This window comes from Nannospalax galili, unplaced genomic scaffold (assembly GCF_000622305.1).
Source record: "Nannospalax galili isolate Female #2095 unplaced genomic scaffold, S.galili_v1.0 scaffold497, whole genome shotgun sequence".
Classification (NCBI taxonomy): Eukaryota; Metazoa; Chordata; class Mammalia; order Rodentia; family Spalacidae; genus Nannospalax; species Nannospalax galili.
Window position 1 is genome coordinate 544902 of NW_008339354.1, and position 22043 is coordinate 566944.

General features: G+C 44.4%; 3 protein-coding genes and 2 non-coding genes across 7 annotated transcripts in view; 2 read left to right on the forward strand and 3 right to left on the reverse strand.

The window, feature by feature from the left end:
• LOC103734798 (acetyl-CoA acetyltransferase, cytosolic-like) overlaps positions 1–8042 on the forward strand; it is a 21265-nt gene extending 13223 nt beyond the window's left edge. Inside the window, exons 5-9 of the mRNA XM_008833866.3 lie at positions 1146–1289; positions 2051–2173; positions 3999–4153; positions 7288–7398; positions 7670–8042. Coding sequence (XP_008832088.1) covers positions 1146–1289; positions 2051–2173; positions 3999–4153; positions 7288–7398; positions 7670–7840 — 704 coding nt within the window. The 3' untranslated portion in view covers positions 7841–8042. The remainder of the gene's footprint in view (positions 1–1145; positions 1290–2050; positions 2174–3998; positions 4154–7287; positions 7399–7669) is intronic.
• On the reverse strand, positions 7950–17841 carry Tcp1 (t-complex 1). Of its 2 annotated transcripts, XM_008833864.3 has the most exons (12): positions 17629–17841; positions 16574–16659; positions 16084–16212; positions 14513–14610; positions 14040–14150; positions 13266–13447; positions 12135–12261; positions 10398–10573; positions 9554–9677; positions 9067–9259; positions 8778–8941; positions 7950–8245 (listed from the first exon to the last, which is right to left on the reverse strand). In XM_008833864.3, the coding sequence occupies exons 1-12, from the start codon at positions 17690–17692 to the stop codon at positions 8029–8031; spliced, it is 1671 nt and encodes a 556-aa protein (XP_008832086.1). In that variant the 5' UTR covers positions 17693–17841; the 3' UTR covers positions 7950–8028. The 2 variants fall into 2 exon arrangements, with proteins under 2 accessions (XP_008832086.1, XP_008832087.2); XM_008833865.3 differs by lacking the exons at positions 16574–16659; positions 17629–17841 and adding an exon at positions 16374–16515.
• LOC115070528 lies at positions 9372–9499 on the reverse strand. Its single transcript, XR_003849677.1, has one exon. It is a non-coding gene; the product is annotated as a small nucleolar RNA SNORA20 (small nucleolar RNA).
• On the reverse strand, positions 14235–14373 carry LOC115070529. Its single transcript, XR_003849678.1, has one exon. It is a non-coding gene; the product is annotated as a small nucleolar RNA SNORA29 (small nucleolar RNA).
• Positions 17842–18482: 641 nt separating the features above from the next.
• Positions 18483–21932, forward strand: Mrpl18 (mitochondrial ribosomal protein L18). 2 transcript variants are annotated; one of them, XM_017798380.2, is made up of 3 exons: positions 18483–18835; positions 20656–20738; positions 21577–21932. In XM_017798380.2, exons 1-3 carry the CDS (start codon positions 18597–18599, stop codon positions 21642–21644), a joined length of 390 nt encoding a protein of 129 aa, XP_017653869.1. In that variant the 5' UTR covers positions 18483–18596; the 3' UTR covers positions 21645–21932. The 2 variants fall into 2 exon arrangements, with proteins under 2 accessions (XP_017653869.1, XP_008832089.1); XM_008833867.2 differs by having other exon boundaries at positions 18492–18835; positions 20656–20887.
• Positions 21933–22043: the final 111 nt, after the last annotated feature.

Below are 22043 nucleotides of genomic sequence, written 5' to 3' on the forward strand. Positions count from 1 at the left end.
TGAGCAGGGGCCAGGGGAGCAAGCCAGTAAGCAGCATTCCTCCATGGCCTGTGCTCCAGCTCCTGCTTCCAGGTTCCTGCTCTAAGTTCCTACCTTGGGCTCTCTGATGAACTGCGACCTGGGAGATGTAAGACAAATAAACCCTTTCCTCCCCAAGTTGGTATTGGTTATTTTGTCACAGCAATGAAGAACAAACCAGAACTTGTGGGGTCCTGGGTTTGTTTTTTTTTTTTTATATGTTTTATTATTTTTAATTTTATGTGTATGAGTGTGTTGCCTGCATGTATATGACTGTACCCGTGTCATGCAATGCTGCAGAGGTCAGAAGAGGGCTGCAGAGGTCAGAAGAGGGCTTCGGGGGTAAGGACGGTTCACAGCCGCCACGTGGGTTTTGGGAATCGAATCCGGGTCCTCTGCAAGAGCAGTCAGTGCTCTTAACCGCTGAGACATCTCTCCAGCCCTGGGGTCCTGGTTACTTTAGTGTGTGTGTGTGTGTATGCACCCAGCAATTTCTGGGTAACAGCACATGTGTGGAGGTCACAGGACAACTTGGGGTGTGTGTTGGTTCTCTCCATCATGTAATTCCTGGGCTCAGGTGGTCAGGCTTTGCAGCAGGTGTCTTTACCTGATGGGCCATCTTCCCTGGCCTCCATTTGTTTTCTAAATAACTGGTTATATAGGAAAATGACCTTGTTGGAGAGAGGTATACACTGAGATTAAAATTCAGAGGTGAAGGGGCCTTGTATTTCCAACTTTCCTCAGATTGTTCAGAAAGAATGTTCAAGCAAATGGGACAAACATATCAATGGTGGCCAGGCATGGTGGTGCACACCTTTAATACCAGCACTTGGGAGGTACAGGCAAGAAGGATCAAAGGTGAATCTGGACATAGATTTCTGAAAATCTACACTGCATAGAAAGGGGAGGGAGATGGAACAAAGAAAACGGCCTCCGCAGAGGCGCTGTGGTTTCTTCCCAGGGCGCCATCAGGGCAGGCGGAATCAGCCTGCAGAGCGCCGCCTCTCCTGCTACCCTACCCGTGAGCTTGCTGCTGTGTGCTCTTAGCTCCGCTTTAAGTACAGATAACTTGAGCTGCCAAAACCAGCTCATGAAAATGTTGAGTTGTTGCCTTTTCTTTTTCTCAGCTGAAAATGTGGCCAAAAAGTGGCAAGTGAGCCGAGAAGACCAGGACAAGACTGCAGTTCTGTCCCAGAACAGGGCAGAGCGTGCACAGAAAGCTGGCCATTTTGACAAGGAGATTGTCCCCATGTTGGTACCATCTAGAAAAGGTGAGAGTGAGCCAGGTGTGGTGGTGCACACCTTTAGTCCCAGCACTCAGGAAGCAGAGGCAGGTGAATCTTGGTGAGTTTGAAGCCAGCCTGGTCTACATAGCGAATTCTAGGCCAGCTGGGGCTACGAGGAGACCCTGTCTCAAAAAGATAAAAAAACAACAAAAACAAAGGTGAGAATGTACCACCATTAACGTCAGCGTAGTCATAGATTTGAACATTGAACATCATCCAAAAGAATAGTATAGAATACTATGCAGGAATGCTCATGAATCGCAGCCTTCTCAGGTTGTAAAGCAACTCCCTTTAGACCTCTGACTGTGGGGAACCCTTCAGGAACGGCATCTGTTCAGTCTGGCTGCTCCTGTGTGCCCTTTATATCCCCATTTCTACAAGCTCCGGCTTCTTACCATGATTTAAACTGTGTCAGTTCTCCATGTCCAGTTCATAAGATGAATTTAAACTCCCTGCTATACTTAGTTGAAGCCAACTTAAATGTAGTGACTCAAACCTTTGTACATAGCCCCCTGTGACAGCTTTCCTCAGGAAGGGCTATGGATCTGGAGTACAGTGAGATGCTCAGAAAAGTTCTCACGTTTTAGCGTACAGTAGTTATAGTGCTTCTCCACCTATTGGAATGCAAGTGGGTATTTATTAATCTTTCTCCAGCTCTGGATTCTCCTGTTTTTGAGAAGTCCACCTTTCTGGGCGCTCACTGCCTTCTTGATCTCATCTGGGGTTACTGGTTTCACTCTTTGCAGGCCTTAATGAAGTGAAAACTGATGAGTTTCCTCACCATGGGAGTAACCTTGAAGACATGAGCAAGCTAAAACCTTACTTTCTTACAGATGGGACAGGAACAGTCACTGCAGCTAATGCAACAGGTTTGATTTCTGAAGAGCATTTGGGGAAGTACCATCTTCTGTAAGATCTGTCAAGTGAATGTACACAAAATGGTCACTAAAACTTGGTTAAGTAAAAAGCTTATAGTTTCTATAGAGTTGGTATTTAATCTATACTGAAAGAATGGATTTGCTTTCTTAACATCTTGACTAGACATACAAGTACAAAATAAAATTAAAAGCTCCAAAGTTGCCAGGCATGGTGGCGCACGCCTTTAATCCCAGCACTCAGGAGGCAGAGGCAGAAGGATCTCTGTGAGTTGGAGGCCAGCCTGGTCTACATAGTGAGTTCCAGACAGCTAGGGCTACATAGCCAAACAAATAAATAGAAACAAACAGAAAATAAAACTCTAAACTTTATCTACCTTTATACTTTTCCAGTTTCAGAAACTTGCAGTACCTTGTGAGGCCCAGGCTTGTGTCTTCGGTTTTCTTCCTGGTCTTCCCTGCCTACCGGAATGCGGAGCTATACTGTTGCTTGGGCAACTGTGTCACACTCCCCCCCCCCTTTTTTTTTTTTTCACTTTGATGAATTATTTTTTTTTAATTTAATAACCACATGATTAGAAGAAGCATTTCATTACAGCTTTAACATATTCAGTAACACACTCCAGAGCAAGGATACATCTCTTTCAAAAGTAGCTGTAAATTTTTAGGTTCACAGTTGAATTAATACAGTTATACAATATTGAACTCAGTATAAACCCTATAAGACATAAAATTGAATGGGTTTTAATCCTTTAAAGAAGATCTCCATTTCATTTTATAATATGCTGTTTCCTACATTTTTAATGCTACTAACACTTAGATGTTTGTACATGTGTCTTTAATCTCTATGTATCTGATGATTACTAGTCACAGTCAGTTACACTTGGATACTTAGTACCTGAGTATGGATATAAAGTCATCAGGTAGATTTCACTGGTAATGTTTATCACCTGTACTAATTAACATGAAATTTTTATGCTTCCTCCTCAAATATCTTTTTAAATTTGATTTTTTTGTGTGTATATCATACAGAACATTCCACACTGTCTTATTCATCTATATGCCCATTTCCCAAATGGCACCCTCCCGTAGCCTCCCCCCCTCCCACACACTGGAGCCTATATACTCTGTCATCCCTGTTACTGTCCACTGTGTTGTTGACACCCCCAGCCATTCTCCAGTGCTTGTCTGTCTGCTGAATCTAGTCAGCCTGTCTAGAGAGCCTTGTTTTAGGAAGATCAGCTATTCTTCATCTAGAAGCAATCAATTTTAAGAGTCCATATGTATAGCTAAAGGCTACGTAACAAGCAACAATGGCAGATAGGAGATACCTTCTTTTGAGTTGTTGGCCAGGGTGGCCCAAGAGACTCCCAGACAGTAACCCAGCATAGAACTGGGAAAATGAACAGCAGACCCCAATCTTATCTAAAGGAATATTAACACTCCAATCTTTTTTAAAAAATATTTTTTGTGTATGAGTGTAGTGCCTGCATGTATATAAGTGCACATATGTCATGCAATGCATGTAGAGGTCAGAAAAGGGTGTTGGATCCCCTGGAGCTGGAGTTACAGATGGTTGTTAGCCACCATCTGGGTGCTGGGAATTGAACCTGGGTCCTCTGTAAGAGCAGCCAGTGCTCTTTACCGCTGAGCTACCTCTCCAGCCCCCACACTCCAATCTTAACCATTTCTGAGTATAGCATAAAGTCTGATGAACTTTGCCAAGACAGTTATAATTTAAAGTTTTCAAGTAGAAAAGAAGGGACCAGACATGTAACTGGAGCACTGCACTGCAGAAATCTGGTCACTTGTCTCACAGGAATGAACGATGGTGCTGCTGCCGTGGTCCTGATGAAGAAGTCAGAAGCTGAGGGTCGAATGCTGAGACCTTTAGGGCAGGTCGTTTCCTGGTCCCAAGCAGGTGTGGAGCCTTCCATCATGGGAGTAGGACCAATTCCCGCCATAAAGCAGGCTGTGAGTCTCTTTAGTCATTAAAAAAAAAAGTATATATTTTATGTGCATGAGTGTTATGTCTACAGGTGTGTAAGTGCACCCATGTTGTGCAATGCCCACAGAGAAGAGTGTTGGATCTCATGGAACTGGAGTTACAGACAGTTGTTAGCTGTCATGTGGGTGCTGGAATTTGAACACAGGTTTTCTCTAAGAACAGCCAGTGCTCTTAACCACTGAGCCATCTCTCCCGCCCCAAGCCCTTTTTTTTTTTTTTTGTCTTTTGTGAGAGAGGGTCTCCCTGTAGCCCCAGCTGGCCTGGAACTCTCTATGTAGACCAGGCCCTCTTCAAATTCACAGAGATCCACCTGCCTCTGCCTCCCGAGTCCTGGGCTCAAAGGCCACCATGCCCGGCTTAAAATGTGTAGCCCAGGCTGGCCTCAAACTCGTGATCCTCCTGCCTCTGCCTCTTCAGCATATCCTACCAGCATGCGCCACCACAACTGGCCCCAAGCCATTTTTTTAAGTTTTTATTTACTTTTATTTATATGTATGTATGTGCACTTGTGTGTCTGTGTGTGCACCACATGCAGGCAGTACTGAGAAGGCCAGAGGGCATCAGATCCCCCTGAACTAGAGTTGCAGACTATTGTTAGCTACCTTGTGGGTGTTGGGAACCAAACCCAGGTCCTCTGCAAGAGCAACAAGTGCTCTCAAACTCTGAGCCACCTCTCCAGCCCCTAGACTTTTAAAAAAAGTTAGTTTTTATGCATGTGTATGCCTGTGGGAGGTTTTTTTGTTTTCAGTCTTTTTGAGATGAGACAGCATCTCTCTGTAGTCCCAGCTGGCCTGGAACTCTGTGTAGACCAGGCTGGCCTTGAACTCAAGAGATCCACCTGCCTCTGCCAGAGTGCTGGGATTAAAGGTGTGCATCAGCATGCCCGGCTGCTTGTGGGAGTTTTTATGTGCACTATGTATGTGCAGGAGCCCATGGAGGCCAAAAGGGTGTTGAATCCCCTGGAACTGGAGATACAAATGATTGTGGGCCACCATGTAGGTGATGGGAACCAAACCTAGATCCTTTGCAAGAGCAGTATGTACCCTTCACCACTGAGCCCTCTCTCCAGCCCTTCACTACTTTTAAGATTTTTAATTATGTGTGTATGTAGCTTGGCATGGTGGCTCACACCTTTACTCTCAACACTCAGGAGGCAGAGGCAGACGATCTCTGCGAGATCAAGGCCAGCCTGGTCTACATAGTGAGTTCCAGGCCATCTGGGGCTACAAGGAGAACCTGTCTCAAGAAACAAAAACAGAACAAAAATAGCCAATCGTGCATGTGTGTGGGTATGTGCACCTACGGAGTCCTTTAGATCCCCTATAGTTAAGAGCTCCAGGTGCGTTGTGAGTTACCCAGTGTGGGGGATGGGAACAGAACTTGCATCCTTTTCAATAGCATGGGCCCTTAACTACTGAGCTGTCTCTCCAGCCCCATAAATACAATTTAAAAAAAAAAATTTTACACCGGATGTGGTATATATTTTTTTTTTTTTTTTCTTTCAGAGTTTAGTGTAAGCCATGCTGCCTTCACACTTGCCGTGTAGTGGATAATCTTAACTAGTGATCCTGCAGCCACTACCCTTCCAACTGTGGGGTTTCAGGCATGCACCACCCCCCTTAGCTTAACTTTTTATTCTAGTTCAACTTTTTCCTTTTGGGGCCAGGCACACTGGCACATACCTTTAATCCAGTAGTGGGAGGCAGAGGCAGATGAATGCTTTTTACCTGTTTGAGACAGGGTCTCCTGTTGCCCCAGCTGGCCTGGAACTGCTATGTAGACCAAATTGGTTCTGATCTCACAAGAGATCTGCCCACCTCTGACTCCTCCCTTTTTGTGTGCATGTGTGTACTTGTGTCTGTGGGTGTGTGGGAGGACAGAACACTATCTGCTGTTCCTTTGGCACCATCTTTTTATAATTTTCATTTTTGAGATGGGGGTCTCACTATGTAGTACTGGCTGACCTGTAACTATGTAGAGCAGGCTAGCATCAAACTCAAGGTCAACCTGCCTCTGCAGTGCTGAGATTAAAACCATGCCCACTGTGCCCAGCCTTACCTATTTTTTTTGAGACAGGGTCTCTCTGTAGCCCTAGTTGTCCTGGAACTATGTAGACCAGGCTGGCCTTGAACTCAGAGAAATGCCTGCCTCTGCCTCCCAAATGCTGGGATTATAGGCGTGTGCCAACCACACCCAGCTGCCTTACCCAATTTTAAAACAGGCTTGTATGTGTGCACCGTAGGCATCCATTGGAGGTCAGAAGAAACCTTTTGGGAGTCATCTATCCTATGTGGGTCCCAGGGCGCAAACTAAAGCCATTAGGCTTTGGAGACAAGACACTTTACCTGCCGTGCCATTTTGTCACTCCCCTCCTTCCCTTTTTGAGACAGGGGTTCCTACTGGCTGAAATTTGCTTAGTAGGCTAGTGTGGCTTGTCATCTAGCCCAAGGATGTTTGTAGTCTCCCCATCCCCAGGATTACTAGTGCACACACCATGCCTGCCTTTTTTGGATTAAGATAGGTCTTCCTGGTAGCCCCAGCTGGCCTGCGACTTGCCATGTAGATCAGGCTGGCTTGGCCTCAATCCTTGAGAGATCTGCCTGCATCTACCTCCTAAGTGCTGGGATTAAAGGTATGTACCAGTACACTAGCCGATGCCTTTTTAAAATGTGGATTCTGTAGCTTAAACTCAGGTACTTTGTATGCACTTTAGCCATTTTTCCAGCTCAAGGTCACCTTTTAAAAACCAGATCCAAGCGTGCTAGATTACCTGCACAGATGTTATTGGTTCAGTATCTAGGACAGTTTATTAGACTTTCTACTGAGTATTCCTGCCTCAGTCTCTGACATACTGGAATTGAAGGTGTTTGCCACCACTTTGCTAGAGAACATCCTCAACATTTAGGATGGAGTCAAATCATGAAGGCAAGTTTGTCACAAAGCACATCTATGCACAATCCACACAGCCAGTGGACTGAGACAGGGGTCACTATGCAGGCTGGCTGTCACCTCTCCAGTTCTTGTCATGTGTATCTTTTCGTCATTAACAAATGATTGAATTTCATTTGTTCAAGTCTCTGTTCCATTATCTTTCCTGTAGGTTGCAAAAGCAGGCTGGTCCCTGGAAGATGTGGATGTGTTTGAAATCAATGAAGCCTATGCAGCTCTCTCTGTTGCAATAGCTAAAGAACTTGGATTAAACCCAGAGAAGGTAAATATAAATAAGAGCAAGCTGTCCTGCTTTAGATTCTTTCCCAAGTCTGGTCACCTGGGCAAGAGAAGAGCATTCCACTAGAATGTCAGTTGACTTAAACACAGTTCAGCTTACATCAAAAATGAATGAGAGATTCTAGAAACAAGGGAAGACAGACGTCTTGACGCCATTGTTTGTTTCTAAGCACTGCAATGAAGAAGAAACATAAAATTTGGGCTTTTACCCTGTCCATAGACAAGTGACTTAAAGACCTTTTCTTTCCCTTCAGGTCAACATTGAGGGAGGAGCTATTGCCTTGGGCCATCCTCTGGGAGCGTCAGGCTGCAGAATTCTCGTGACCCTGTTACACACACTGGAGAGAACGGGTGGCACACGTGGTGTTGCAGCCCTGTGTATTGGGGGTGGGATGGGAATTGCCATGTGTGTTCAGAGAGGATGAACTGCCCAACAGTCACCGTCCTTCAACAGTTCTTTTAGTAAAACACTAAATAATGTGACACCAGAGGGCCAGAGTCAGGACAGAAAACCTTTACAAGAAGAACCCAGGCTGACAGCATGCTGTACTTTAATGTGTAAGACTCAAAGCATATGACAGGTCTGACACTTATAAATAAAAGGGAAATCCGGTCAGTCATCAAGGGCTCCAGAGTGAACAGCGTTTTCGTAACTTCCATGCTTATCCTCTTTGCTTTCTGGGTGCAATTTTATCAGATCGTCAATTCGAAGAATGGTAATGGCAGCTTCTGTTGCAAACTTCAAGCTCTTCACTTTAACTACGGTCGGTTCAAACACTCCCGCTTGTTTATTGTCTCGTGGTTTCCCGTTGATCAAATCTAGACCAATCCTGTAGTGGTGAAAGACCCATCAAATGACCCTCTACACGTTGAACGTGGTGCATTCTGGCTATTGTCTTTATTCAGAAAGACTGCGGTAGTTCTAGCTGTATAAAAGCTGCCAGGCCTGATAAACATGTAGCCAACAGTCACGTGCTGCATCATCATGACATTTATTCAGGGAGGTTTTGCAGCCAAATGGCACATTATCCTGAGAATGTATCACTGGTAAGCTGAGGGGCCTACCTAAAAATGGGTAAAATTGAGCCAAGACCACCCTCTCTTGGCCCTTCCTGTAGTAGGCCACCAAAGAGGCAGGGTAGGAACCACAGCTGGTCACTAAGACAGCAATGGTAAAAAGCAGCAGTTATCATTTAAGTGATGAGCAATGCTCATGTCTGTAATGCTTGTGTATCTGACAAGTCTGGTTAAATGAGCTTCTGTAAGTGCAGGGAGATAAAAGATACTGTGATGAATTTAAACAGATTCAAACTGCCATACACCATAGTTGACAATGGAAATCACAGGAAATTGTATGCTTACCACTTTAGATTTTTTCGTTCTGGGTTTACTTGAGCCTCGTTGTGAAACGCTCTCAACTTTGCCACCAGATCTGTAGAGTCCTGGGCAGCGTTCACTGCCAGTGTGTTGGGAATAACAAGAAGTGATCTTGCAAACTCGGCAATAGCAAGCTGTTCCCGGGACCCCTGAGAAGAAACATCAGATGTTTTCATTAAAAGAAATAAACGCTGAGTGGCAGCTAAGGTCTCACACCAGGTACACTGACAGAGTCCAGCATTCTCCCAGGCTCTTCATAAAGAGAAACTCTTACCATACTGGTTGCATAGTTCTCAAGGTATATGGAAAGGGCAGCCTCTACTGCACCTCCACCTGGGACCACAGATTTTGACTCCAAAACTCTCTTCACCACACAAAGAGCATCATGTAAAGAGCGCTCCATCTCATCACACATGAAATCATTTGCTCCTCGTAAGATAATTGATGCAGATGTACGAGCCTTAGTACTACAAAAAAAAAGTTCTTAGTAGTTTTATGAACGGAAGCATACCTTAATGCATGGCAAACACCCTCGATAAACTCCTATTCCCAAGACACTTAAACATACTGCACTAAGAACAATGTCTAGACCATGCAGAAGAGACAAAACACTTACTTCATCTCAATTTACAATGGCCCAATATTGTTTTATCCCATGCGTATAACTGCTCCTGTCACTGAGACTAGGGCAGCAAATAAATGGGAAAGAAAAATTGTACAACTATTTGCATGACTTTATTATTTACAGAAGCAGCTCTTACTTTTTGATTAAGATCAGCTCATCATCACAAATTCTCTCCTGAATCACCTCTTCTGCTTGTCCCAACATTGTAGCGTCAAAAGTTTCTTCCCCTTCCAAATTGGCCAGGGTGGATAGAACACTTGCTGTAAGAGTTACAATGATATATGTTGTTCTCAAGATTTCAGTGTAAGAAAGTTAACATGATAAAAACGATGCATTATTTCAAGCTTACAGACAAGCACCTATAATTCTTTTTTTTTTGGTCTTTGTGAGATAGGGTCTCCCAATAGCCCTAGCTGGCCTGGAACTATGTAGACCAGGCTGGCCTTGAACTCAGAGACCCGTCTGCCTCTCCCTCCCGAGTGCTGGGACTAAAGGTGCGCATCACCACACCCAGCTTAAAAGCACCTATAATCTAACCTAAGTAAAAAATACGTAATTTTTTGAGGCAAAAAAACCATCAGTTTATGTATTTCCAACAAACTCAGTATTAATCTTCAGTTATGTGAAAAATGGATCTATAAATATACTCATTACAACAGTTAAAGAGTAAAAATGATGGTGCTGCAGAGATGGCTCAGTGGTTACAAGCACTGGATGCTCTCTCAGAGGATCCAGGTCTGGGTCCCAGCACTCATATGGCAACTAGTTAACATTGGTGCATACCTCCAGTTCCAGGGGATCTGACCCCTATTCTAACCTCTGAGGGCACTGTGAGTTACACTTACACATATACACAAACCACTCATACACATAAAGAGTAAAAATGTTTTTGAAGCTGCTTGCTCCCAAAATTCCAATGTAAAAAAACATGACAGTCACGCTAACAAAGTACTTCATCTGAAAGCTGGTGGAAGACTTACCTCCAGAAGCTTTAGCAATACGTTTAAGGTCCCTTTTTAAGACCCTTCTAACTGCCATGGCACCGGCCTCCACAAAATACTTCAGACACATGTCATCTATTCCACCAGTGGTTAGAATGACATTGGCACCAGTTGCCAGGATCTTCTGAATTCTCTCCTTGGTGATATCTGACTCTCTACAGAGAAAGTATTTTAGCAAACCAAAATCATGTTCAGTTTTTAAAAATAATACAGCTGTAACTTTCAATCATTATATATTAACATATAGTAACTGTTCTTTGCCAACTAAAATTTATGCAAAAGTTCAAGGACTAAAAAACCACTTTGCTCTTTCAACTCCATTGGTTCTTAAGAAGGATAATTTAAAGAGACATCCCTTTTGCACCTCCTTCCCACCTTCAAAGAATGTAGTAGACATTACTAATGATAATCCCAGGACAGGCATCACTTAAGCTGTATGAACAGAGAATAAGCATGAGAGACCTAATTGTAGCCTATATGTTAAGAACGAGGTTCTTATGAACTGGCAGAAGTTAGGCAAGATCAGAAAATGAAGAACCCAAAAGATTCTAGATGAGAGCCAGGCGTGGCTGTAAACACCTTTAATCCCAGCACTGGGAAAGCAGACGCAGGCAGATCTCTGTGAGTTCAAAGCCAGTCTGGTCTATATAGTGAGTTCCAGGCCAGCTGGAGCTACAGGGAGACCCTGTCTTTAAAAAAAACTGTTTGATGGGAGGCAGAGGCAGGTGGACCTTTGTGAGTTCGAGGCCAACCTGGTCTATATAGTGAGTTCCAGGATCCCAAAAGGAGCCTCTGGTATTAATGTGAAAATAGTACCAGAACAATGAACGACTTCAGACAGAGACAGAAGTAGGAGATACAGCAACGTGTCAATGGCAGATAATTTAAACAGAAAGCCAGTTTATGACACAGGTAACTGGGGGGTACAGCCAATGACTCCTGGAGCAAATTACAAGGCTGGGCCAGGTTGGGCAATCAGCTCAGTTTGGGAAAAGTCCAACAAGCCTCTGTTTTTCAGATGAGGCCACTAGGAGATAGTCACATACTATGGAGATCATAAGCAAACTGTAATAGACACAGATTCAAACAGTATTAAAACACCTAGCACATCTACATAGTGACATCCTGATCAGTGATGAACCAAATAACATCAGTCCAAGACTATAATGGAGTTGAAAGTGCCCCACAACGTAACGTCATACAAGTTAGTCAGTGCAGCGCATTACTGACAGGTCTACAGCCAGCATGGTACGAACTGCCAATCGTACAAAGACACAGCACATGCAGTCTGTGTATAATAAACAGATCTCAACATGGGTGCACTAACCTACATGCAGGCAACACACATAAAATAAAAATAAATAGCCGGGCGTGGTGGGACACGCCTTTAATCCCAGCAGATCTTTGTGAGTTCGAGGCCAGCCTGGTCTACAGTGAGTTCCAGGACAGCTGGGGCTACAAGGAGACCCTGTCTCAAAAAAAGACAAAAAAAAAAAAAAAAAAAAAAAAAAAAAAAAAAAAAAAAGAAGTTCAAGTCCACCAAAACACATTTAATACTCCTGTTGTATCAGTACCACACACATACTGCTAATCTAATAAATGGTTCTGACACCTTATTACTACCTAAGGACATCTCATTTTCACTTTACCATCACCTTGTCAAACACAAGTGCAATTTACAAACAATCTTTCAATAGATCAAACCTCTCAACATACCTCTGTCTAATTTGGTCCAATTTCTCAGGGTCTGTAATAACCACTTGTACACCAAGCTTCATTTTTGTTTTCTGCAGGCTGAAGTCAAGACAGGCAATTTTTGCATTAACTATTCTCTTTGGCATGCCTGTAAATGAATATAAAGTTAACACTAATAAAGCTAGGTAGGGGTCACAAAATATACTTATTCTTAAAACTACAATAAAGAGTAGAATAAAACCTTTATGTTGGGGCTGCCAACTTTATGTTGGCTCAGTGGTTAAGAACACTGACTGTTCTTGCAGAAGACCCGGGTTCAAATCCCAGCACCCACATGGCAACTAACTATCCATAACTCCAGTGTTCCGGGGGATCTGACAGCCTCTTGTCCTCTGCAGGCACTGCATGACACGGGTGCATTTACCTACATGCAGGCATAATACTCATACATGCAAAATAAAAGTATTTTTAAAAATAAAAAAACCTTGCCAGGTGTGGTGGCACATGCCTTTAATCCCAGCACTTGGGAGGCAGATGGATCTTTGTGAGTTTGAGGCCAGCCTGGTCTACATAGTGAGTTCCAGACAACTAGGGCTACATGGAGACCCTGTCTCAAAAAAGACAAACCCCACCCCCCCAAAACCTTTATTTTCTATATAAACATAATTTAGACATCAATCAATCAATCAATCAATCAATCAATCAATCAATCAATCACCTATCCATCCATCTATCTGGTCTTTTTGAGACAGGGTCTCCAGTGTAGTGGGGCTGGCCTGGAACTCACTGACATCCTCCTGCCTCTGCCTCCCAGGTGCTGGGATTAAAGGCATGTGCCACCACCCACGGCCTTAGACTGCAATTACATTAAACCTTAGGAGAGCTTAATGACAGTAGTGCACACCAACCTTTTTCAACTTCAACCCACTGCAATTTTTCTTTTTGCAAAAGAGGATCTCACCACGTGGCCCTGGATGGCCTAGCTCTTGCTATGTAGACCAAGCTGGCTTCAAACTCACAGGGATTTTCCAAGTGCTGTCCCCCATCACATTTTATGCACTGAAGTTACAAGGTGTACAGTAGGAAAACCACAAAAACCTACTTTGTACTATAGAAATCTCATTCTACGAATAAACCTCAAACCTTACTTACTCTGAGATCCCACTACACAGTTCAGCGCATAGCCATTGATCAGCATGCTTTCCGTTTGACTTCTGCCATGCGCTTTCAGAACATTAACAGAATTGACTGGATAGCGAGGCTGGCCTCTTGTATCTGTGTATTTAACAGCAAGTACAGCATCTACTACCATATTGGAGAAGAAATCACCATTTCTGAGCCAACAGTCAAGGATAACAGAAATTTTGAATGAATAAAAGATATGAAGACAAAGGTGATTCAAGGAGACTTTCTTTTAGCAATCTACTTCAAAGAAAAAAGTGCTATTATTACAGTCAAAATGATTACTGTCATTTACCACTACCTGCAATTACTTGTTTTATACTGCCTTTTCACTGTAAGAATGTTGGAAAGGCAACTGGCAGTTTCAGTCCTTTTTCTTTTACAAGAATATATATTTACATTACAGTGGTATTTTAAATTTCACTGAATGAAACTGACATTCTATAAAAACTAAAGCCTAGGGCTGGAGAGGTGGCTCAGCGGTGAAGAGCACTGACTGCTCTTGCAGAGGAGCCAGGTTCGATTCCCAGCACCCACATGGTGACTACGAACGGTCCTTAACTCCAGTTCCAGGGGAATCCGAAGCCCTCTTCTGACCTCCGAGGCACTACACAACATGGGTGCACTCACATACATGCAGGCAATACACTCATACATCTAAAATGAAAATAAAAACAAAACAAAACCCTAAAGCCTTATTTTTAAGAGCCAAAGAGGAAAAGGCCTAACAACATTTAAGGATACATTCCAATAATTTTGGAAGACATGGATGTCTTAGCAGCATTAAGCAGACAATCTCTTCCAAGTTCATCTGTGTTAATAATTAGGTTTTCACTGATATAGCGTACTGCTTCCCTGTTTAAAGTGTAGAAGAGACAAATACTTATTGAAACTTTGGGTTTCACAGCATTCAATACTTTGTCAAATATCACAGGCAACAGTTTTCTGTGGAGCCATTTCATATAGGAGGAGGACACGGAAAAGCCCTCCCTCTTCAGATCACAGCACCTTTACTCTATCCCATAAGCATAGCCACTAAGCTCTACTACAGGAGAAAATGTGGTAGTCAACTGGGAAGCAAAGGACTCTCTGACTTCAAATGTTACCACCTGGATAGTGAAATTCAACATATTCAAACTTAGTCATCAGTAGAAATACTGAAATACATTACAACCAAGACAAAAAGTAACATTTTCGTTGAATGCAAACCCTCTTACTTGCAGGCAAGTCGATAGCCACTAATGACTGACGTTGGATGGATTTTCTGTTTGACCAGTTCATCTGCATTTTTCAGAAGTTCGGCTGCGATAATTACCTGTTGAGGAAACATTGTTAACATTGTTTTAAGTATGTATGCACTCAATGTGCACCAAGTATACGTAAAAATATTAAAGGGACAAGTATTATTAACCATGACGGTCATGGTAGAGAAGTGAAGAACAGCTCACTGAAAATATAAACCACACACCGTCATAAAGTATTCTGTGCAAATTTGGCCCAAGCTGACATAAGCCAGAAAAATGCTAAGAACCTAGTTCAATATCACAATAGAATTTATGTTCATTACCTTGAGAGATTAAGTATAACAAAAGCTAAATTCCTGACTACTGAAATGATGTGTACTAGTCTAGGCCTTTCATTAAATTTCAGTCTTTCTTACAAGGTATACCAAGAAGCATTTTTCTTAAAAATTTCATTCACTTCTCTTGGGAGGAATTTGTTAAACCAGACCACCTGTATAACAAAGGCTATTTTTACATTTTAGAAAAATGCAGACCCTATTCCTTCATGGCAAAGTTTAGTCTATAAATACACTTTTCCTACACTTTGTTTTGCTCGTATTAACATCTTACCATACAGTCCTATACTAGTATGATGGATAATTCATGATGTTATTAATCACCTTTACCGGCTAAATATGTCAATGTACAGTGGCAAATTACCCTCTCACATTCCCATTTTGAATTCCTAAGATTTTCCACTAGCATTTAAAGAAAAATCTCAAACCTGGTGTCATTCTCTTCTTTAGATAATTCTAAAAGCAAGAAAGTATTAGAAATTTCTTAAGTCTCAGGTGGTAGCAGTGGGGGAAACAACTTAGAAACCATTAAAGAAATTCTTCTATGTGTGAACATTATCATACTGGGGGAGGGGGAAGCTCCCAAAATGTGTGATCCCAACATTTAAAATGAGGCCAACATTTAATTATCTCAAGTTTTTTTCCTACTTAAGATGCAGACTAGTTACAATGGTCAGTTTTCAGATGTTTGTGAAACTTCTTTTCCTTAAACCCAGAGCAAATGATTCTGTTATGCTTTCAACTCTGATAAAAATGACTTCTCAGCGCACGCCTGTAGTTCCAGCCCTTGGGAGGCAGAGGCAGGCAGATCTCTGTGAGTTCAAGGCCAGCCTGGTCTACACAGTGAGTTCTAGGACAGCTGGGGCTACAGGGATACCCTGTCTCAAAAAGACAGAAGACGAAACAACAACAACAACAAAAGAACCACCAAACTGTTCTCCCGGCTGGAGAGATGGCTCAGCAGTTAAGAGCACTGACTGCTCTTGCAGAGGACCGGGGTTCAAGTCCCAGGACCGACATGGTGACCACGAGCCGTTTTTAACTCCAGTTCCAGGGGAATACGAAGCCCTCTTCTGACTCCCGTCGCACTGCATCACAAGCGTGCACTCATATACATGCAGGCAATACTCATACGCACAAAATAAAAATAACAAAATTATCTTAAAAAAATTACTGTTCTCTAGGCATTCAAGGCAGCTAGCTACCCACCACTGAGGTAGTTCCATCTCCAACTTCTTTGTCCTGCAGGTCAGCCAGCTCACAAAGAACCTTAGCTGCAGGATGCTCTACTTCCAGTAACTTCAGGATGGTGGCACCATCGTTAGTAATGGTCACATCCTGAGAAAATGTGAAGGAAGAAACAGTCAACACAGAGCACAGCCCCACTAGGCTACATACTCTGCCTTGATACTTTCTAACACCAGCATTCAAAGGCTTCACAGAGAAATTAAGATTTTTTTTTTTGCCAAGGTTAACCAAGAACAGTTAGATATACTTACACCAATATCATCCACCAGCATTTTATCCAAGCCGACTGGCCCAAGAGAACTTTTAACAATATTGGCAATGGAAGCTGCAGCCATAACTGTAGATGAAAAAAAAAAAAAAAGAAAATTTGAAACCCCACTGCTCCAAAGAATCCAAAAACTAAGCAACACCCATCACCTAGGAAACCCTCTGATCAACAAGCACATTTTACACCAATATCATCCACCAGCATTTTATCCAAGCCGACTGGCCCAAGAGAACTTTTAACAATATTGGCAATGGAAGCTGCAGCCATAACTGTAGATGAAAAAAAAAAAAAAAGAAAATTTGAAACCCCACTGCTCCAAAGAATCCAAAAACTAAGCAACACCCATCACCTAGGAAACCCTCTGATCAACAAGCACATTATTACCACTAAAGTCACCTACTGAAGGACCAGTGAAGGAGGTTAACTATTTCCATTTTGAGTACTGAGACGTGTTTCAAAGCGTCCACTGCCTGGATATAAAAAGGCAAGAAGCAGAAGCCAGGTGTCGCAGCCCACCCCTTTAGTCCCAACATTCCGGAGGCAAAGGCAGGCGGATCTCTGCAAGCGTGTCCCAGGCCAGCTGGGGCTACAGCAGACCCTATCTTAAAAGACAGCACCTTTTCTTCAGCTTCTAGTGGGTTGTAAAAAGAACACTAGTTAATTAGCATAACCCACTCCTGAAACGAAAATGGAGTCCAAAGGGAGAAAGATGCTTTCTGTATTTCATGGGGAAAAAACGTTTCGTTAGTTTTGTGGGAGGCATTGTCAATGGCTGGATCCGGGTTTCCTGGAGCCCGGCCTCTTAAGGGGCAAGCACCAGACCTGGGTACCGGGGATCCGGCCTCTGCAGGTGTGCAAAGCAAAACTGGCCTGCATTCTGGGGCATTTCAGGGGTGATGGCTGAGGCTGCTCTCTTCTGAAGGGTCCTGAAACGACGCCTGGGTCTGGGAAGATCCAGCAGGCTCGAACCTGAACAAAAGGGCTCGGGGAGACCGGGCCGGCGCTGGTCTGCCGCCCCACGCGGGGCCGCCTAGGCCCATCCTGTGCACCTCTCCAAAACGTGCCATGTTCTCTAGAGTTCCTCCCGTCTAGGATCGGGCGCCATGACGCCGGGTCGGACCAGGGCTGGGACCGCTACCGGGAGGCGGTCACGCCGAGCGGGCAGCGCAGGCCTACCGACCCAAGCGGAGATTCGGCCCGCGCCGCCGCGGGCCCAACCGGGCTTCCCCCGCCCTTACCGTTTTGGGAGCGGATCGCCTCCCCAGTGCTGCGGTCCCCAAACACGGACAAAGGCCCCTCCATCTTCAAGGAGAACGGCCAACCTCGCTCACACCGCCTACAACCGGTATCTCGGCTTAGAGGCCTGTAGAGTGGCGAACGCGGCGTGAAGAGGACAAGCGACTCCGCCGGGGCTGCTGGGTAACGAGCCCCGCCCGCCTCGCCGCGAGTCTGGCTAAGCCGCAAAGCACTCTGGGAAGCAGGGGCACGAAGTCACCGGAAATGGGCCGACCAAAAGCTGGAGGGCTTAGATTTTGGTCCAATTAGAGAGCAGATAAGGGCGCGAACGTGGAAAACGGAAGTCAGGGTTTTCGGGCGCGGAGGATGGGGTCTGGCATGCCTCTTCAGGCTGCGCGTGCGCACTGATACATTCTAGTGCCTTCTAGAAGTTGGTGGAGTTGCGGTTAATGGATGGAGTAGGCGGGCCCTTCCCTAAAGAAGCCGCTACACGCTCATCTTTGTCAGGATTCCGCTTCGCTCCCGGCCCGGGAAGTCTGAGCAGGGTGGGGTGGGGCTTCCCGCGGCCGTAGGGGAAAGTGTCACGGAAAAAAAACACTTTTTGAGGAGAAAACCGCCCATTTTGCCAAATGTGTCCCAAAACGTGTGTCCCGACATGAGTCAAAATAACGGGCTATCAGGACTGCGTGTTCTCAGCTCAGCGCACCGAAGAGTCGTTACTGGAAACGGGCGTGGCCCCGCCCCGTTGCTGCGACGTGATTAAGGTCCCGCGTCGCAGCGTACGCGCTGATTGGCGGAGCAGAGATACAGACTGCTCTTTCGGCCACTCAGCATTAGGGAGCTTGCTAGTTCCGGGTCCTGAGTTTCCCGGGACTGTGGCTTTTCCCTAAGTTAACATGGCTGCCGGAGGTTCTTTACCGTGGTGACCGTGAGGCAGAGCACCGAGGCTTGGCCCGACGTCCCGGCAGCCATGGCGCTTCGGTCTCGATGCTGGAAAAGTCTGTTGGTTTGCAGGAACCTGGAGTGTGGGTTCTCAGCCCTCTCCACCCGCCCCACGCCTGCCGTGAAGCCCGAAGTGGAGACTCCGGAAAACGAAGCTATTGCCCCAGAATTCACCAACCGGAACCCTCGGAACCTGGAGCTCTTAGGGGTAGCCAGGAAAGAACGGGGCTGGGCGACAGTGTGGCCTTCCCGTGCGTTCTGGCACAGGTAATGAGTCCGCTTGGTACCGAGGGACATAGTAAACAGCACCTCTCAAAGCATTTTAGCAATTCATCCCCGACCCTGCCAGATGAGCCCGAGATTCCCAGGAAGGGGACATGGAGCGTTTTGCTTGCATGTGTGAGTGTGCACATGCGTGCCTGGTGCCGAAGGTGACCAGAAGAGGGTGTTGGGTACCTGGAACTAGAGTTAACAGATGGTTGTCACCCACCATGTGGGTGCTGGGAATTGAACTCGGGTCCTACGCAAGAGCAGCCAGTGCTCCTAACTGCATAAGCCATCTCTCCAGCTCTGAAATTGTTTTTTTTGTTTTTTGTTTTTTAATTTTTTAAAATCTCGATTTCTTCTTGTATTCCTGTTTAAGGTTTATATTAAAGTTTTTGGTTCGGAGTTAAATGCTCAGTGGTAACAGTGCAGACATGGTGATCTGAGTTGAGATCCCAGCATTCATGTGAAAAGCTGGGTGGGACTTGCACAAGCATTGTTGGTGATGGAGACCCAGAGTCTTAGGGGCTTTGCTATCACTGATGCCAGCCTAGCTCCAAGTTAAGTGAGACCCTGTCTCAAAGCGGAGTGACAGAACCGGGCACCTGAGGTTCTCCCCCTTCTGCACACACAGGTGCATGTGCACCACACAAATAATCACACTCATTCATAGATACACAAAACTTCAAAGGATATATATATTCCACTTCACATTTGTCTTGGTTAGGTGGAAAATAAAATTTAGGCTTAAGTGTAGAGTCATCAACTTAGCTTTGCCCTTCAAGGCTTTATTTGATATATATGTGTATGTAAATAAATAAAAACTTCAGAAATACCAAGTTTCTCTTTGATGACCTGAGTTCAATCCTTGGAGTGACAACTCCCTCAAGTTGTCCTCTGAGACAAACAAGAAACCAAGGTAGGAGGAAATCTTAACCTTTCCCATGTAAAATCCAGGTTATATTGAAGTAAATCAACTAAACATTAAATAAAATCTTTTTATTACTACATTTATTGATTTCAAACGTAAGAACTTAGGGAAGTGGTGGTGGGGCAAGCCTTTATCCATTGAACCATGTTGCTGGCTCAAATATTAAGTACATGAGATGCTTAGGCATTTATTTTTTTAAATTTTTTTTTTTTTTATTTTATGTGTATGAGTGTATTGCTAGCATGTATGTGAGTGCACCTGTGTTGTGCAAAGCCGAGGAGGTCAGAAGAGGGCTTCGGATTCCCTTGGAACTGGAGTTAAGGACGGTTCATAGCTGCCATGTGGGTGCTGGGAGTTGAACCTGGGTCCTCTGCAAGAGTAGTCAGTGCTCTTAACCGCTGAGCCATCTCTCCAGCCCCTCTAGGCATTTATTTACCTAAAGTAACTTAACTTTTGGGTGTGTTCTGGATAGCTTTAGTGTCAACTTGACACACCTGGGTTGAGGGAGCCTCAATTGGGGAATTTCCTTCATTGGACTGGCCTGTGGCCATGTCCATGGGGTACCTTCTTGATTGTTGAGTGATGTGGGCCCAGCCCACTGTGGGTGGTGCCACCCCTGGGTAGGCGGACGAGAGCAAGCTGAGCAGGGGCCAGGGGAGCAAGCCAGTAAGCAGCATTCCTCCATGGCCTGTGCTCCAGCTCCTGCTTCCAGGTTCCTGCCCTGAGTTCCCACCTTGGGCTCCCTGATGAACTGTGACCTGGGAGATGTGAGCTGAATAAACCCTTTCCTCCCCAAGTTGGTATTGGTCTGAGTGTTTTGTCACAGCAAAGAAGAAACAAACCAGAACAGGGTGCATAGATTGTTTTACAATTTTATTCTTTTCCCCTTTAGGTTGCGGGTTATAAGGACCCAGCATCATATAGAAGCACTCGTCGAGCATGGAAATGGCCAGGTTGTGGTTTCAGCATCTACTCGTGAATGGGCTATTAAAAAGCACCTTTATAGTACCAGAAACGTCGTGGCCTGTGAAAGTATAGGGCGAGTGTTGGCAGAGCGGTGCCTAAAAGCAGGAATCAATTTCATGGTCTACCAACCAACTCCTTGGGAGGCATCCTCAGACTCGGTATTTTTGTTTCCATGAGCTTGCTTAAAAGATATTATAACTTGGGCCTGATAACACAGGCCTATTTCCAGCTGCTTGGGAGGCTGAGGCAGGAGAATCTCAAGAATAGTAAGACCCTGTCTCAAAATTGGAAAAAAAATAAAGAGGGCATGGGGCTAGGGCTGTACCTTGGTGGTAAAGCACTTGCCTAGCATGCTCGCCACAAGATGTTATAGAGCTAGTGATGTAACTCCGAGAGAGTTTGCCTAGCATGTGTGAGCCTCAGCAGAACACACAAAAGATGACTTCTTTATATATGATATGTAATGTTTTCTGAGTGTTTTCCGTGTGCTAGACCTGATGGTGAGTATTCTGACAATGATAGTATTTAATCCTCACAATAATCCACAGGAGCTAATATTCCCATTCTGTACCCAGAGGTCAGAGTCAGTATGTGGTATATTTCAGATTCTATCTAGCCTCTGATGTTAACGAGGTACTTGTTTGTATAGTGACATACTGTCCGTGTTGAAGAGACTGGTCCCTGATGCCTTGTCTCTCCATTCCATTTTTTTCATGTCATTGTTAAGATCACTCATTGTAGTCTGGGAGGTCAACAGAAGCAACTCAGTGGTTTGTCTCTTGGAAACCCTTTCCAGCTTTCATGAGTGCTGACAATGTTCTCCCCTTTTTTTGATCTTCGAAATCAGATGAAGCGTCTGCAAAATGCCATGACAGAAGGTGGGGTGGTATTACGGGAGCCTCGAAGAATCTATGAATGAGATAGAAGTATTGACACCTTGAAAGAGTACATAGAAAACTATCAGCTACTACATCCACCGAAAGAAGTCACCTGCATTAAAAAGAGGAAAAGCTTCCTGAAAAACCAGACTGGAAGTTTTATACCAGTAATGTCACAGTGAAGATTATTTATAGTTATTCTTGCCCCCTTCTGTGTGGTTTTGTGTGACTCAGGAGCTATACTCCTTCCCTTGGACCTGTGACGTACCTAAGGAAATCATTCACTAGTTGTAAACATTTGAAGAATAAAAGTTTTATAAAAACATGCGGGCAAACACTCTGCTTATATAACTCTGAGCTCCTTGTGTGGAGTGCCCATGTGGCTTCTGTATCCACTGATTACCACTCCTGGTTCCTGGCCCATCATTTCTTACTG